Source organism: Scyliorhinus torazame, chromosome 22 (genome assembly GCF_047496885.1).
Source record: "Scyliorhinus torazame isolate Kashiwa2021f chromosome 22, sScyTor2.1, whole genome shotgun sequence".
Lineage (NCBI taxonomy): Eukaryota > Metazoa > Chordata > Chondrichthyes > Carcharhiniformes > Scyliorhinidae > Scyliorhinus > Scyliorhinus torazame.
In genome coordinates this window covers 96,225,803-96,240,048 of record NC_092728.1, presented here as the reverse complement: position 1 = coordinate 96,240,048, position 14,246 = coordinate 96,225,803, and the positions used below count along the sequence as shown (strand labels likewise).

General features: G+C 49.6%; 1 protein-coding gene across 1 annotated transcript in view; it reads right to left on the bottom strand.

The window, feature by feature from the left end:
* Positions 1–14,246, bottom strand: part of LOC140399244 (hemicentin-1-like) — a 492,970-nt gene that overhangs the window by 27,957 nt on the left and 450,767 nt on the right. Inside the window, 5 exon segments of the mRNA XM_072488667.1 lie at positions 1,733–1,792; positions 6,345–6,582; positions 8,246–8,367; positions 10,867–11,004; positions 12,949–13,098. Of these exon segments, the coding sequence (XP_072344768.1) occupies positions 1,733–1,792; positions 6,345–6,582; positions 8,246–8,367; positions 10,867–11,004; positions 12,949–13,098 (708 nt within the window).

The window sequence follows — 14,246 nt, the reverse complement described above, 5'->3', positions numbered from 1 at the left end:
GCCGAATGGCCTCCTTTGGCACTGTAATTCTATGATAATCTATTCGATGAATGCACTTCAGCATCTCCTGAGGTGTGGTAACTCCATTTGCCACACTGTGTTGTCAAGTGATCTCAGCCTGCCCAATACACTCCTGTGACCACAGGGGTGCCCTTGGTGGCTCTCAGGCCATCCTTTCATCCATACTTCTTGCAGCGCTTGGGAAGTTGTGCCTTGTTGTGTAGTTTGTTTGATTTGAGCAAGGCGCTTGTCTGTCAGATTTAATGTCTTAACTGGGTTGATGAATCCAGAGCATGTCGAGCTGAGGCTTCACGTTGGAAGGTTTCACATTCTGCTGTAGCATCCTCAGCTTCCCTCACGGGGGGACCTGCTCCCAACCGCATGTCGACGATGGCCACCCGTTTCCAGGTGGCACCTTTCTAAGCAAAGTAACATTTTTTGCGGCCGCTTTGGAGCAGATCGTAGCAGTTTGAGAAAATTGCTTTGAAGTGGCTTATGGTCAGTCTCCACTATTACTTTGCCTCTCCTCAGTGGGTATTGTTGAAAAGGTTCACAAGCAGGAACAATAAACAGGCACTTGTTCTCAATCTGAGCGTAGCGTTGTTCAGTTTGAGTTAACCCCCGATTGCTCATGTGACGGCTGTCCTTGCTGCATTGATGTTGCCCCGAGGCCAGTCTCGCTAGCGTCACTCTGCAAGGTGACTTCATCGCTGCTGGCAGAGTACTTCAGCACTGTCGTTGTCGCTGGTTTGATTTTAGTGAACGCCACGTCTCATTCTGCGTCCCAACGCCACTGCACATCCTGAGCAGCGGGCTTGTGGAATGGTTCGCACTCCGAGGACAAGTTAGCCAACAATTTTTGCTGAATAGATCACGAATCAAACCAATCATTGCGCTGTTTTTAAACCTGTGCGATGCTGCATCGCTGCTCCACCTCTCACCTTGCCAGGATCCAGGCCAGGGCCTTTTGCTCTCAATACATGAGCTATGTACTTGATTTCAGGCGTCGTCCAAACAATCAGGAAGGAAAATGATCAGGGCGGCACGGTGGCAGCACTGCTGTCTCACAGCGCCAGGGACCCGGGTTCGATTCCGACCTTGGGTGACTGCCTGCGTGGAGTTTTTTTTAAAATTTAGAATACCCAATTATTTTTTCCAATTAAGGGGCAATTTAGCGTGGCCAATCTTTGCACATCTTTGGGTTGTGGGGGTGAAACCCACGCAGACACGGGGAGAACGCGCAAACTCCACACGGACAGTGACCCAGGGCCGGGATTCGAACCCAGGTCCTCAGCGCCGTGAGGCAGCAATGCTAACCGCTGTGCCACCGTGCTGCCCTGTCTGTGTGGAGTTAGCACGTTCTCCCCATGACCGGTCTGGGTTTCCTCCAGGTGCTCCGGTTTGCTCCCAGTCCAAAGATGTGCAGGTTAGGTGGATTAGCCACGCTAAATTACCCCTTAGTGTCCAAAGATGTGCAGGTTGAATGGATTAGCCACGCTAAATTGCCCCTTAGTGTCCAAAGATGTGCAGGTTGGGTGAGGTTACGGGGATAGGGCAGGGGATTGGGCCTAGGTAGGGTGCTCTTTCAGAGGATCGGTGCGGCTTCGATGGGCCGAATGGCCTCCTTCAGCATTCCATTGATCAGGAATCTATTAATCACTTAAGGATAATCAGGTATTATCTACTCTAATTCAGTCTCAGTATTTATAATGCTGAGCAAACTGGGACTCACCTGTACAGTACGAGGCTGCATCAAGTACAAAACCCCCTGGACAGTGACCCACATTGGAACCTGAAAGACAGAACAAGAGGCATTAAAGGAAGAATGCAATGACAAGGCTGCCCCTCCCCCAGCCACCCATCCTGTAAACATACCAACATACAAATCAAGAGCAGTAGCAGGCCACTCGGCCCCTCGAGCCTGGTTTGCCAATCAATGAGACCACGGCGGATCTGACTGTAACATCCCAGCAACCCCCCCATAACCTTCCACCCCCCCCTTGTTAATCAAGGCCCGATCTAGCTCTGCCTTAATAACCTTCAAAGACTCCAGAGACTCGCGGCCCCCCGAGAGAAAACATTTCCCGTCATCTCGGTCTTAAATGGGCCTCTTATTTTTAAACAGTGACCCCCCCCGCAACAAGAGGAAACATCCTCTCCTCCGTCAAGAGCTCCAGGATCTTATATGTTTCAACCAAGTCACTTCTTATTCTTCTAAACTCCAGCGATACACGCCCCACCTCTCTAATGTTTCTTCATAAGACAGCCCACCCATTTCTGGTTTTAGTTCAGTAAACCTTCTCTGAACTGCATCTAGTGCATTTACATTTTTCTTAAATGATGAGACCAATACTGTACACAATACTCCAGATGTGGTCTTACCAATACCCTGAATAACAGAGGAATAACCTCCCTACTTTTTATATTCAATTCTCGTCACAGTAAACAATACCATTCTATTAGCTTTCCTAATTACTTGCTGTACCTGCTTACTAGCTGTGGTGATTGTCCCTTTAAGGGCAACACAGCAGAGTAAGGGTCACCTGGTCTGGGTGACCAATTGGGACTCAAGAGTGGGGAATCACCCCAGGAGCAGGAGTTGTCCTAGGGCAGAGGTACTTTAGAGCTCGTTGCTGCTGCTCTTGAAGATCAGTAAATAAATCCCTTTTTGTTCACTAACGAGCATTTGAACATTAAACTTAAACATTTGCCTAAAGGTAAGGTTACAAACTGTGGTAAAATGAACCACGGCCTGAATCTTAGGCCTGATCTTAGGTTCTGTCTTCACAAATGAGGACACAATCAGATCCCAGAAATGTTAGAGAATGAAAGGTTTAGTGAGAGGGAAGAATTGAGGGAGATCAGCATTAGTAGAGAAATGGTGCTGGGAAAACTGATGGGATTGAAGGCAGATAAATACCCAGGGCCTGAGAATCTGCATCCCAGAGTGCTTAAGGAGGCAGCTCTGGAAATAGTGGATGCATTGGTGGTCATCTTCCGGGATTCTATAGACTCTGGAACTGTCCCTGCAGATTGGAGGGAAGCTCACGTCACTCCGATATTCAAAAAGGGAGGTAGAGAGAAAGCAAGGAATTATAGACCAGTAAGCCTAACATCGTAGTGGGGAAAATGCTTGAATCCATTATCAAGGACTTTATGGCGGAACATTTAGAAAGCAGTGGCAGGATCAGTCAAAGTCAGCATGGATTTATAAAGGGAAAATCATGCTTGACAAATCCGTTGGAATTCTTTGAAGAGTTAACCAGTACAGTTGACAAGGGGAAGCCAGTCGATGTGGTATATTTGGACTTTCAGAAGGAGTTTGACAAAGTACCGCATAAGAGATTATTGTGCAAAATTAAAGCGAATGGGATTGGGGGAAATGTATTGAGGTGGATAGAAAACTAAATGGCAGAGAGGAAACAAAGAGTAGGGATTAATGGGTCCTTTTGAAATTAGCAGGCAGTAATTAGTGGGGTACCACAGGGATCGGTGCTGGGACCCCAGCTATTCACAATATATATTAATGACTTGGATGAGGGAACAAAATGTAACATCTCAAAGTTTGCAGGTGATACCAAATTAGGTGGGAGGGTGAATTGTGACGAGAATACAGGGATCCTACAGCAAGATCTGGACAGGTTGGTCGAGTGGGCAAACCAATGGCAGATGCAGTATAATTTGGATAAGTGTGAGGTTATTCACTTTGGATGCAAAAACAGGAAGGCAGATTACTACCTGAATGGTTGTAAATTGAGAGAGGGGAGTGTGCAGCGGGACCTGGGTGTCCTTATGTCGCTGAAGGTAAGCATGCAGGTGCAGCAGGCAGTAAAGAAGGCTAATGGTATGTTGGCCTTCATTGCGACAGGTTTCGAGTATAGAAGCAGGGATGTGTTGCTGCAATTGTACAGGGCCTTGGTGAGGCCACACTTGGAGTATTGTGTGCAGTTTTGGTCTCCATCTCTGAGGAAGGATGTTCTTGCTCTCAAGGGAGCGCAGCGAAGGTTTACCAGACTGATTCCAGGGATGGCGGGACTGTCATATGAGGAGAGATTGACTAGTTGGGATTGTTCTTGCTGGAGTTCAGAAGAAGGAGGGGGGATCTCATAGAGACTTATAAAATGCTAACAGGACTAGACAGGGTAGATGCAGGGAAGATGTTGTTAATGATGGGTGGGTCCAGAACCAGGGGTCACAGTCTGAGGATTCAGGGTAAACCATTTTGGACAGAGATGAGGAGACATTTCTTCACACAAAGAGTGGTGAACCTGTGGAATTCATTACCACAGGAAGTAGTTGATGCTAAAACTTTGAATATATTCAAGAGGCGGCTGATATTGCGCTTGGGGAGAATGGGATCAAAGACTACAGGGAGAAAGCAGGATTAGGCAATTGAGTTGGATGATTAGCCATGTTCGTGATGAATGGCGGAGCACGCTCGAAGGGCCAAAAGGCCTCCTCCTGCTCCTATCTTCTATGTATCTATGTATACAGAATTGGATACTTTAAATTGAAACCACAGTCAGAACCACAGACAGGCCTGATGGGATGTCAAACAGCCAAACTCCAAGATACTGGATAGGGACTGACAGCCGGGGCAAGTCTGGGCCTGTCCTGTAATCAGGACATTCAAATGGATTGTTTGTTGCGGATTGCCCAGATGAAGCCAGACTTTCTGCCACCCAGATTTCCCGCCGTTTTCTTATATGGGATAAGGTTACATGCGGACAATGCATCTGAGGATGGAGCCCTGAGGGCCTGGGTGGGGTGTGTGTGTGTGGGGAGGGGGGGGGGGGGGGGTGAGCTCCTGGTGTCCCGCAGAGTTGTAATCGACAGCTCCATTGAGTGTTGCGACCCCCACCCATCGACCTCATTGGCTGAGGGCCAGAGAAATTTCTGGAAGGGCGCGAAGATGGGGATCAGAAAAGACACCCAGGTCCGTCCCCCCCACCCAAGCGAAAACCCGATGGCGGACCAGAGAACAGACGGAAGAGGCGAGCGAGACCCACCTTTGCAGACCAGGGCCCTGAGACGATGGAGGCTCAGAGGGTTGGACCCGCAGCTCGGTCAGATTCATCGGCAGGGGTAGTATTTGGATTTTGGGCAGATTACATTTGGGATAATTTGGGAGAATAACCGTTTTATTGTGTTTGTGAATAGATTTGGGTTGAGGCATGAACCTCTGATTGTCCTTTGTTCATCTCGCAAGTAAGGACATCTGGGTAAAACAGTTTTAATAATAAACGAGTTGTCGTGTCTGATAATTTACAGATAACAAAACAAAAGGTTAATTAAACGTTTGAGTACTTAGAATTTCTATATACCCCATAAGGGACCATTGACCCAGAGCTCTGCTTTATGCTGTCAGCTGCAAATTAGTCGGTAGCTTTATCGTCTCGGACCCAGAGAGTTGTGAGTTCAAGTCTTGCTTGAGACTTGAAAAGCTAATGGGAGCCAACGCCCTCCTCACACCGGTTCTGGTGGCGTGCTGCACTGTTGGAGGTGCCACATTTTGGATGAGACACTGAGCTCTCTCAGATGTACATAAAAGAGAGGTGGCACGTGGCACAGTGGTTAGCACTGGGACTGCAGCGCTGAGGACCCGGGTTTGAATCCCGGCCCCTGGGTCACTGTCCGTGTGGAGTTTGCACATTCTCCCCGTGTCTGCGTGGATTTCACCCCCCGCAACCCAAAAAATGTGCTGGATAGGTGGATTGGCCACGCTAAATTGCACCTTAATTGGGGAAAAAAAATAATCGGGTACTCTAAATTTTTTTTTTAAAAAAGATCCCAATGCACTACTCCAAACAATAAAAGTGGAATTGTCCAGGCCAATAATTATCCGGAGCACCCGGAGGAAACCCACGCACACACGGGGAGGATGTGCAGACTCCGCACAGACAGTGACCCAAGCCGGAATCGAACCTGGGACCCTGGAGCTGTGAAGCAATTGTGCTATCCACAATGCTACCGTGCTGCCCCAATGTAGGCCAGACCGGGTAAGGACGGCAGATTTCCTTCCCGAAAGGAGATTAGTGAACCAGACGGGGTTTTTAACAACAGTCGACGGCGGTTTCATTACCGAGGCGAGTTTTCAATTCCAAATTTTATTCACCAAATTTAAATTCGTCCAGCTACTGCGGGGAGTTGTGAATTGGTGTCCCCTCAGGACATGAGCCTGGGCCTCTGGATTTCTAGTTCAGTGACACTACCGCTATGGCACCGCCCTCGCCATCAAAACCCGAAAAGCTGATTAAAAATGAAGTAATTCAAGGCTTGACAGAAAACCGCGGAGTGCTCGCGATGCCCGTCAATCCAGCGGTTCCTGAAGCCGCAATGCTCACCTTGCTGGAAGGAGGTTGTGATCTGAAAACTCAGCTCCTCGGTCTCCTCACCGTAGTGGACAGAGATATACTCGGCCCTCAGTATCTGGAGGAAGGAAGGCTGGCGGCCCAGCCCCGACTCATACTCAACGGTGTGGTTACATTGGAAACTGAGCGGGGATCCACCTTGAAAGAAGGTTTGGGTTGACCATGCGTAGATCTGCCCCGGGCCCGTTTGAACATAGTTTTCACTGAAATCCTACATTTCGAAAAAAAGGAGTAAATGTTTGGACTAGAATTCAGTCAAAATTGCGGCATTAATGTAGTCGCTAAAACATTTCCAATTTTCATCCTGTCGGTAAATACTTTTTCAGTGGCAACATAGGAATCTAGCAAGAGGCGTAAAGAAACCTATTTTATTACAAGCTAACTATATACACAGTACACTCCAGATCCCAGCCGGGACTATTCCCGCTCAACTCTCATCTGGGCTGGAGTCCATTTACAAGGCCTTCGCCCCTCAGCAGGGAAGCCCGTATTCATCGAGGCTCACGGGAAGGAAATTGCTCCGTCCCCGTAGGTCTCATGTGGGTTGTAACAACGTTCTACCTTGATCTGAGATCTGTTGCGACATCAGGGGCGGGATTCTCCCCTACCCGGCGGGGTGAGCCGTGCCGGCGCCGAGGGGTGGCGTGAACCACTCCGGCGTCGGGCCGCCCGGAAGGTGCGGAATCCTCCACACCTTCCGGGGCTAGGCAGGCGCTGGCAGGGTTGGCACTGCGCCAGCCGGCGCCGAAGGACTTGGCGCCGCGCAAACAGGCAGCGAAGGGACTCGGCCGGCCGGCACGAGTTGGCGCATGCGTGGGATCGCCAGCGTGTGCTGGCGTCATCCGCACTGGCCATGGCGGAGGTTGACAGCAGCCGGTGCGGAGGGAAAGAGTGCCCCCACGGCACAGGCCCGCCCGCGGAACGGTGGGTCCCGATCGCGGGCCAGGCCACCGTGGGGGCACCCGCGGGCCAGATCCCCCCTGCCACCCCCCCCCTTCCCCCCAAGGACTCCACAGGGTCCCGCCGCTACGGACCTGGTTTGATTTACGCCGGCGGGACCGGCCAAAAACGGGCGGCCGCTCGGCCCATCGCGGGCCAGAGAATCGGCATGGCGCGATTCCCACCCCCGCCAAAACCCCAGCGCCGGAGAGTTCAGCAGCCGGCGTCGGGCGGCGGGGCGGGTTTCATGCCGCCTCCCCCGGCGTTTCTCCGACCCGGCGGGTGTAGGAGAATCCCACCCCTGATTTTTTAATGCAAGGTGCTTTCTTCTTCAGCTTCTCCCCTTCTCCTCTCCCGGGACGGTGAACTGCTTTTGGTTTGACCAAAGTGATGGTCAGGCAGGCAACTACACTTCAGTGTAGTCTTGAGGGCAGCACGATAGCAGAGTGGTTAGCACAGTTGCTTCACAGCTCCAGGGTCCCAGGTTCGATTCCCCGCTGGGTCACTGTCTGTGCGGAGTCTGCACATCCTCCCCGTGTCTGCGTGGGTTTCCTCCGGGTGCTCCGGTTTCCTCCCACAGTCCAAAGATGTGCAGATTAGATGGATTGGAGGGTCCAAAAAGGTTGGGTGGGGTTACGGGGATAAGGTGGAGGTGTGGGCTTGGGTAGGGTGTTCTTTCCAAAGGGCCGTTGCAGACTCGATGGGCCGAATGGCCTCCTTCTGCACTGTAAATTCTATGATTCATGACTGAGCCCCAGCTGGGTGCGGGGCTGGGGGGCTGGGCCTGGGAATTGGAGTAACTAAGACTAGAACGGGAATGTAATTTTTCTGAATCCCCCCTTCCCCTATGATTCATGTTGTGTTCCTGAACACAAAGTCATTGCTGTGGGGAAGCTGTCTGATTAGGAAGCAAGCGGTTAAAGAGATCGACCCACCTTCACAGTGACGTCTGCACTGGCTATGGTTCTGGGGACGTAACCGTTGATCACAATGTCGAACAGGAGTGCGCCCTCCGTGTCCACCCCCCGGGCAATGTGCGTCAATCGTAGGATCTCACCTGCAAATCAGAAGCTGCAATCAGTATGCCAGGCTGCACACGGTGGCTTTGCTTCATTGCCAGGAATGGACAGATGTGTAATGAAGGAAGTTCAGCATGAATTTCTTACGGGAAAATCACATTTAACTAACTTGCTGGAGTTTTTTTTCGAAGAGCTAACAAGAGGGTTGATAAGGGCAGTGCTGTTGATGTGGTGTACATAGAATTTCAAAAGGCATTTCATACAGTGCTGCATAATAGACTTGTGAAAGCAGTGACAGCTCATGGAATAAAAGGGACAGGGACATGTGGAAAAGGAATTGGCCGACGGACAGGAAACAGGAAGTACTAAGAACAAAGAACAAAGAAAATTACAGCACAGGAACAGGCTCTTCGGCCCTCCCAGCCTGCGCCGATCCAGATCCTTTATCTAAACCTGTCTTCTATTTTCCAAGGATCTACTTCCCTTTGTTCCCCACCCGTTCATATATCTGTCTAGATGCATCTTAAATGATGCTACTTCCGCTGGAAAAGCGTTCCAGGCACCCACCACCCTCTGCGTAAAAACCTTTCCACGCACATCTCCCTTAAACTTTCCCCATCTCACCTTGAAATCGTGACCCCTTGTAATTGACACGTCAATGGATGTTTCTGGGGTGGAGGAAGGTTTGTAGTGGAGTTCCCCAGGAGTCAGTGTTTGGACCCTTGCTTTTCCTGATATATATTAATGACCTGGATCACGGGGTGCAAGTCAAAGCTTGCAGTTGATGCAAAATTCGGAAACATTGTGAACTGTGAGGAGCATCGTGTGGACATGGACAAGTTGGTGGAATGGGCGGACTGGTGGCAGATGAAGTTCAATGCGGAGAAATGTGAAGTGATTCATTTTGGTAGAAAGAACCTGGAGAGACAGCATAAAATAGGGGGTACCCAAACCTGAAGGAGGTGCAGGAGCAGATCCTGGCATGGATATGTGAATAAGGAATTGAAGGTGGCAGGTGTGGTTGGGAGAGTGGTTAGTAGGCCATCCAGGCTTTATTAATAGGGGCATAAAGTACAAGAGCAAGGAGGTGATGTTGAACTTGTATAAGACACTAGTCCAGGTTCAGCTGCGGTCAGTTTGGGGCGCTAGATTTTAGGAAGGATGTGAAGGCGTTGGGGAGAATGCAGAAAAGATTCATGAGAATGGCTCCAGGCCTGATGAACGTCAGTTATGAAGATTAGGTTGGATGCGTGGGGACTATTTCCCTTGGGAGAAGACCCAGAGGAGATTCAACAGGAATATTCAAAATCAAAAAAATTGGGAACAGATTTAAAGTAATTAGGAAAAGAAGAACAGTGATATGAGGAAAAACCTATTCACGCAGGGAATGGTGAGGGTTTAGGCTCTGACTGAGAGTGTGTTGGAGGCAGGCTCACCTGACGCATTCAAAAAGGAATTAGACAGGTATTTGGAAAGAAAGAATGTTGCAGGGGAAGGTGGAAGAATGGAACTAGGCGATTGCTCATTTGGAGAGCTGGTGCAGACACGATGGGCCAAATGGACTCCCCCTCTACTGTAATAATTCTGTGATAATGGTCCCTGTTGTGAAGATCTTGGGACAAAAAACAATTCTATATTCAGCCAAAGACATTTAGAATTAGGACCACATGAGCTGTTAAACATGGATCCTTCTTTATTATTATTCTCTTCCGAGAAGACTCCCCCTGCTGGTACAAGCATGTTTGGGAGCCTCAAGTAAACAAAATGCACAATGCAATTTTCAATACACTTCAGCTGTCAGTCATATTATGCTTTTTAGCAGTTAACAAAAATGCAAGTTTCAAAGACATTTTGTAATCAGAACGGTTAATCTGCTCTGTTCCATTTCAGTGATGTGTGCTAGTGTCAGTTATAACAGCTTCTGTTACACTTATTACAAGACTCTCAGTTAACAGACAATAATACCTCAGCCCCGTTATAAGGATTTCACTTTGATCACGGCTCAGGACAGTGGGAATGTTGGGATAAACCGGGAAAAATAAAATATGAATCGAAACAATCGCTTCACATCTGGTACTTTGTCCACTTGAGGCTGCCGTATACACATATACCAGCAGGGGGAGTCTGCTGGGAAGAGAATAATTATACGGAAGGATCCATGTTTAACACACTTAGTCGTAAGGTCCTAGATTCAAGTCCCATTTCATAACACAAGCACAAAAATCAAGGCTGGCATTCCAGTGTGAGACTGAGGGAGTGCTGCTCCTGTTGGAGGTTCCGTATTAATCAATGTCACAAAAACAGATGATCACACTGCCGCTTGTGAGGGCTTCCTGTGTGCAAATTGGCTGATGTGCTTCATACATGACGACAGTGACTACATGTCAAGAAGTGCTTCTTTGTCTGTAAAGTGCTTGGGGACGTCCGGTGGTCACGGAGAGTACTTGCTCCACAAAGTCTCTTTTTATTCCCCCCCTCCCTTTAAAATACCGCCGGCCGCTGCTGCCATGGCGCCCCCTGCAGTTCCGCTCCCTCACCTGTCGCAAACTCCATTTGTGATTCTTGCCTGAAAACTCCTTCAGTCAGCGAGAAGCCGTTCACTGTGCCAGGGGCGGGATGGGCCACTGACCAATAAACGGGGGTGAAAATCGAGACAAGCACGCTTGCCAGAGGACCTAGAACATAGCAAGGGGAGACAAAAGATTTACCTTTTAAAAAAGTAAGCATAATAAATACAATAAACTGATAAAATTAATGAATAACATAATTGATTTTAAAAATATTACTGAAACGTAATAACTGAAATACAAACTCTGGAAATTCTCAGCAGGTTTGGAAGTAACAGCGGTGAAGTAAACAGAGTTTCAGATCAGTGGCCATTCGTGGAATATGTAAGGGGGAGGGGGATAAGCAGGCTGAAGAGGTTACACTGTCCTGAGGTGTGACACACAGGCTGGGGGGCATACATAGGCTAGGGGTATGGAGGGGCAGGTGGGGGTGGTAGTGTGTTATATAGGCCATGGTGGGGGGGGGGGGGGGGGACATGCAGCCTGTGAGTATATTTATGCTGGGAGGAATATGTAGGCTGCAAGGGGACAAACAGGCCGGGTGGATATGTAGGCAATTCTGTATGTTAATAGGTTAGACCTCCAACCAGCAGGTGGCAGTGGAGTTACACCATGTGACACTGCAGCCTTGGGGTGTCTGAGTGAGGAGTCGTCGTGGATACGTGTTTTGTATTAGCTCTCGTATTCTCATTGTTAACAGTTTACAGCTCGTTAGTAGTATTAGTATTATTTTCTACCCACGCTATTGTAATTTAATAAATCTTAACTAAACGTTCTTTGGTCAGACCATAAGACATAGGAGCAGAATTAAGCCACTCGGCCCATTGAGTCTGCTCCGCCATTCAATCATGGCTGATATTTTTCTCATCCCCATTCCCCTGTCTTCTCCCCATAACCCCTGATCCCCTTATTAATCAAGAACCTATCTAACTCTGTCTTAAAGACACTCAGTGACTTGGCCTCCACAGCCTTCTGCGGCAAAGAGTTCCACAGATTCACCACCCTCTGGCTGAAGAAATTCCTCCTCATCTGTGTTTTAAAGTATCGTCCCTTTAGTCTGAGATGGTGTCCTCTGGTTCTAGTTTTTCCTGCAAGTGGAAACATCCTCTCCACGTCCACTCTATCCAGGCCTCGCAGTATCCTGCAAGTTTCAATAAGATCCCTCCTCATCCTTCTGAACTCCAACGAGTACAGACCCTCAACCGTTTCTCATACGACAAGTTCTTCATTCCAGGGATCATTCTTGTGAACCTCCTCTGGACCCTTTCCAAGGCCAGCACATCCTTCCTTAGATACGGGGCCCAAAACTGCTCACAATACTCCAAATGGGGTCTGACCAGAGCCTTATACAGCCTCAGAAGTACATCCCTGGTCTTGTATTCTCGCCCTCTTGACATGAATGCTAAATTCAATCATTGCAATGCACCAGAACGTAACGGGGGGGGGGGTCACACACAAGCTTGTGGGGAGGGGGCGGCGTTACACACAGGACAAGGGGATACACAGGCTCAAGAAGAGGAATATGCACATGAATACATAGGTTGGACAGTGGTTTCACCTGCTGACTACCAGCTGGATACACAGACGGCCTGACTGGAGCACTATGATCAGTCAGAGTCCCCTCTCGCTACTGAGCTAGGGAGAGAGGGGAAAGAAATCATCTACAGTTCCCATTCCGAATCATTCTTTCAAGATCCCGGCGAACAAATACCAGTAGCTGGGTGACGACGGGGTTGGGATTAGCTGGGATTCCACTCATGGTTGAATGTCCTGCCATGCCATAGAAAGAATAGCAATGTGGACAAAGGAGAAGACCAAGATGGAGTTGATGCTAACTAGGAATCTTCCGGAGAGGCGAGGAGGGATTTGGTCGTGAAGAAAACCGTCTATTACAAATCGTCAAACCGTCACAGAGAAGTCGGAATAGGAGAACAAGATTTACAATGTGTGTGTGTGCGGAGGTTGGAGAAGAAAATATCAAAGCTAACGGCGAGGGCCAACAGTTTCTGAGAAAGGGCCGCCGGTGCCTACAGCTGTCAGTGAAATACCAACCGATTGAGCTCGGAATGTTCTGGATGTTTGCCTGAACAGTTGTGGTGCCTGCGGCTGCGTTTTCTGTGATGTTCGCATCGAGGAATGCGACGCCAAATTCTTTGTCATTAATGATCCCGATCACACTGCCCCTGGCTCTCCCTGGTACACCTGAAATGAAAGGACAACACCTGTTATGTGGACTCCAAAGCCCTGTCGGAAGACAAAACGTTTGTTCTTTTGCGTTCGCTGGGCGCTGAGGGATTTTGCCATCGCAGGAACCCGGTGTTAGATGCAAGCACCGCCCACAGACTAGGCGCAGCGTTAAGCACCTTCAACTGGACACGCTCAAACCCGGGGGCATGGCCTCGGGGCAAGGGGTTAACCATTTAGGACCGAGGCGAGGAGGAATTCCTTCACTCGGAAGGTTGTGAATCTTTGGAAATCTCCACTGCAGAGGGTTGCGGATGCTCCATAACTGAGACAGAGATTGACGGATTTCTGGGGGCTATGGGGACATGCACTTCGGCTATCCTTTTATCTAATGGAAACATTCAAGTTCCTCAGGGTATTTGTCAGGGTAGATACCAGGAGGATATTTCAACTTGAGGGAGAGACTGGAACCAGGGGACACAGTTTAACGATCGGAGATAGATAGATAGATAGTGTACATAGAATTTACAGTGCAGAAGGAGGCCATTCGGCCCATCGAGTCTGCCCGGCCCTTGGAAAGAGCACCCCACCCAAGGTCCACACCTCCACCCTATCCCCATAACCCAGTAACCCCACCCAACACTAAGGGCAGTTTTGGCCACTAAGGGCACTTTATCATGGCCAATCCACCTAACCCGCACATCTTTTGGACTACCGCTTTAAGTCGGAGCGGGGGTGGGGTGGGGAGGGGAGGTGGGGGGGGGGGGGAGAGCTGGGAAACTTTACTCTCTCCAGTCTGTGGAATTCCCTTTCCCAGGGAGCAGTGGGGCGGGGCCATTGAGTTTAGTCAAGGAACGGCATTTCTGATGGACAAGGGGGTCAAAAGCTATGGTGGGGCCGGGGTGGGGGCGCAGACATAAGGTGGAGTTCAGGCACAATCAGTCATGAGCTTCCTGAATGGCAGAGCAGGTCCGAAGGGGTGAATGGCCTCCTTCAGGTTCCTATATTCCTAAGGGATATGGGGGGGGGGGGGGGGGGGATGGAGGAGGGGATGGGAGCAGGGAGGAGGTGGGGGGGAGGATGGGAGCAGGGAGGTGGGGGGAGGATGGGAGCAGGGAGGGGGTGTGGGGAGGGGAGGATGGGAGCAGGGAGGAGGTGGGGGGAGG